Genomic DNA, 3,645 nt, shown 5'->3' with positions numbered 1-3,645 from the left:
GAGGGGGGACTTATAGGGGGGGGAACTTATAGGGGTGGGACTTATAGGGGGGGGACTTCTAAGGGGGGGGACTTATAGGGGGGGGCTTATAGGGGAGGTAGTTATAGGGGGGGTGACTTATAGGGGTGACTTATAGGGGCGGACGGGAGGAGCTTAATTGTACACCATTCCATTACACACGGCTGATTTACGAACGGCCGAATTGCATACGGCCTATTTACGAACAGCAAATTTAACCACTGTTAAAATATACACAACAGAGATAGAACACGATCGAATTGCGCACAGCCTAAAGTCCCGTTCGATCATACACTGTCCATATTGATCAGAGTGCAATATAATATTAAAGTTGGTAAAATAATAAAATGTTATAGAGTATATATATATATATATGTGCATGTTTACGAAATATAATTTAAACGTCCTAATAAGTTTTATGGTGTTTCAAAAATGGAGATATTAAAAGGAAAAAGAGGCTGCAATATATATGCACACAATGATTATTGCTATAATATCGATAAGCGTGACAATATTACATATCGCTGTAATACTAGAGCTTCTACAAAATGTCCTGGGGCAGTTAAATTTAAACATGGTAAAATCTGCTTACTGAAGGAACATAATCATCCACCTTCTAAGTATGTTATTGAGATATCAAAACTTAAAGAAGAGATGCTGGCTCTTTGTCGAGATACCGTTTTAACAGCTAAAGAAATTTTTGATAGCGTGTGCAGGAAGTAAGTACAATATATATATTACATTTTAAAAGATATAGATACCTTCCTTCTTTTCTAATGAAAATAAATAAATAATGTTTTCTCGTAATTTCGAGATCTTTTCCTTCTATACAACTTAATACTATTCTTAATAACATATGCATTATTTTATACTCTCAAATCTCTTTCCTATAGATATCCAACGGAAGCAGCTTATATCACATTCCCTTCAATCAAGAGTACCTTAAACGCAGAAAGACTTAAAAATAAGCCTAAGAACCCTACGACACTGGCTGCTTTACCTGCGTTAATGATGAATTATGCACCTGTAATGCCGATTTACAAAGGAACTGCCCAAATAGGAAGTGAAATAGCAGTTATATTTTCTACAGATACTCTGATGGATCTACTGGCTTCATCAACAGAAATATTCGTTGATGGAACATTTTCTGTAAGAAATTACTTTCAACTTTTACAAAATGAAACATTTGTTATTTTATATTTTTCTTATTCACTTTATACAGGTTTTACCTTCTGCACCATCAATTTCTCAATTATATTCAGTTCATGTTTGTTATAAGGATATGGTTTTAGTATAATTTTTTTATTCTGTATATTAATTGTATTTTGCTGAACCTCTAAATATGAATGGTAAATATCTTTATTGCAGGGTATAACAACAATGCTTATATTATGTAGCTCCCGAACCTCGTTAATGTATTCGTGCATGTGGGATAAAATTTTGGAGCTGATACCGCAATTAAAGGCCAATTTAAAATATGCAATGATTGATTTTGAAAAAGCAGCTATTAATGCTTTGCAGTTAAAGTTCCCAGATATTAAACTGCATGGTTGCTGGTTTCACTACAAACAGGTTTGAATAAAAATTAGTCTTATTATAATTCTTCTTTGAATAATTTTACTTATTCTTATACATATGTATAAGTTACATATTTCCCTTTTAATTTTTAAATTTTAGGCTCTTCTTCGTAAATGGGTTTCACTTGGATTAAAGAATTTAGCTCAAGATATTTTGTTAATGGCAACAAATTTAGCATTGGCTCCAGCAAGCTGTTTTACTGATGGAATTATTATTATTGAAAAGGAAATAATGGAAGTCTATGGTGGAAATTTAATGTTTCTTTTATTTTTAAAGTATTTAAAAACAACTTGGTTACCTATTTCGACTATGGTATCTGTTTACAATCATTCACATAGGACCAATAATATAGCCGAATCATTTCATAATATTATTGCGCAAAAAATTGGCAAAGGAAATAAAAGTATATGGACATTTCTGGGTATTCCACAGTGCACCAAAAAATCTATAATAATTTCATATTATTAAAAAGAATTTACATAGTATTATATTTTATTATTTTATGTAGATAAATTACAAACTGTTATGTTGGATGAGATGATTAAACATTCGCAGTTAAAAGTAAGTAAAGTGGTTAAACGATTTCGATCCAAAATAGACATAATAAGAGATATGAAAATAAAAGATGCACAAAATAAATTACAACATAAAAGGTTTGACTTTTTAATACTAATTTTATAATTATCACAATTTAAAAATACATTATTTCAATATATTATATGTACATACCTATTATAAGATCAACATATATATATATATATATAATTATTTTGTTTAATTATAGTACTTTTAAGTATTAATAAACATGCTAAACTTTTATTTTAGGATAACCCTCAAAGAATTTCTTTTATTTAATAAAGGTACTGGCAGCTACAACTAAGATAGAATTATATATGAATGTATTTAACTGTGAAGAATGGTTAACAAATGTTTAATTTAAATATGCATAGACTTATAATAGCAGCATAAACATTAAAACTGTAATATTACATGTAGGACATTTATCGTTGGCTACCTGTTCTGAACATTTACCACATAAAGCAACATGTCCGCATGGTACACAAGCATGTGTTGCTTTCTTATTACATACAATACAAAAACGTTTCTTTACACTGTTATTTGTTGAATTCAAAACAACTATTTCTACTGTTGAAAAATTTGTATCTCCTGAATTTAATAAAATCATCTCGCTTCTCGAATTATCATTTGTTAAATCTTCGGAAAATAAATTATCGTTTTCATCCAACAGTACTGTATTTATTAGCATTTCTCCAGAAAAGACACCTATAAAACAAATTCCTGCTCTAATCTATATGCGATGTAAATTTCTGTCAAATAGAAAATATATATACACATGTAAAATAATTCTTTTTAAAACTTTTACCACACTAAGAAAACTTTTCTATACAATTTATATATCTACTCACAAAAATTAACAAATTTAGCTTCAATAACGTCGAAATAGCTAAAATTTTATTAACCAATTTAACTATTAGAGCTTTAAGTACATATTTTTTCTTATTATATGTACATTACAGGTATCAATTATTAAAATATATGTTTGTGATAATAAATTAATTGACTGTATTATTACCTTCCGAAGAAATTTGATTCGAAAAGTTATTATGAATATCTGATATTATTGACGGATTACATTCCTTAATTACTTCGCAATTGGATTGAAGTTGATCTTTAATACTTTTTGTATTATTATCAGAAGCTGCTGTTTCGACTATAAATTATATAAAAAAAAATTACGTTAACAATATTAAAAATGAATACCTATAAATATAAAATGAAATATGAAAAAATATACCTGTACAGCAATTTAATAATAGTGAGGTCTCTGCTATTTCGTCATTTAATTCAGATATAAAGTTTAAAGATGAGATTGTATCTGAATGTGAATGTATCACATTGTATTTAGAACAATCATGATATAAAGAGCTGTCAAAATCTCCTAATAATGAATTTCCTGTTTTAGTTGCTTCAGTCATCGATTGAAGACCTTTCTTACTTTTAATATTATTATTTGAAATTACTTTTTCT

General features: G+C 28.6%; 1 protein-coding gene across 1 annotated transcript; it reads left to right on the top strand.

The window, feature by feature from the left end:
* Positions 1-260: 260 nt before the first annotated feature.
* LOC136784845 (uncharacterized) lies at positions 261-2,476 on the top strand (the record flags this gene model as incomplete). The annotated part of the gene is made up of 8 exons (XM_066745739.1): positions 261-375; positions 433-737; positions 912-1,167; positions 1,241-1,309; positions 1,387-1,590; positions 1,696-2,017; positions 2,105-2,249; positions 2,422-2,476. Coding segments are annotated over 8 exons (1,471 nt in total), but the record flags the coding sequence as incomplete, so codon positions are not given.
* Between the last annotated feature and the right edge of the window lie 1,169 nt (positions 2,477-3,645).

Source organism: Prorops nasuta, unplaced genomic scaffold (genome assembly GCF_024137725.1).
Source record: "Prorops nasuta isolate Cenicafe-Biocafe unplaced genomic scaffold, Cenicafe_Pnas_1.2 PNAS00079, whole genome shotgun sequence".
NCBI classification, from domain to species: domain Eukaryota; kingdom Metazoa; phylum Arthropoda; class Insecta; order Hymenoptera; family Bethylidae; genus Prorops; species Prorops nasuta.
Note: the sequence above shows the minus strand (reverse complement) of the source record. Positions and strands in the feature narration are given on the sequence as shown.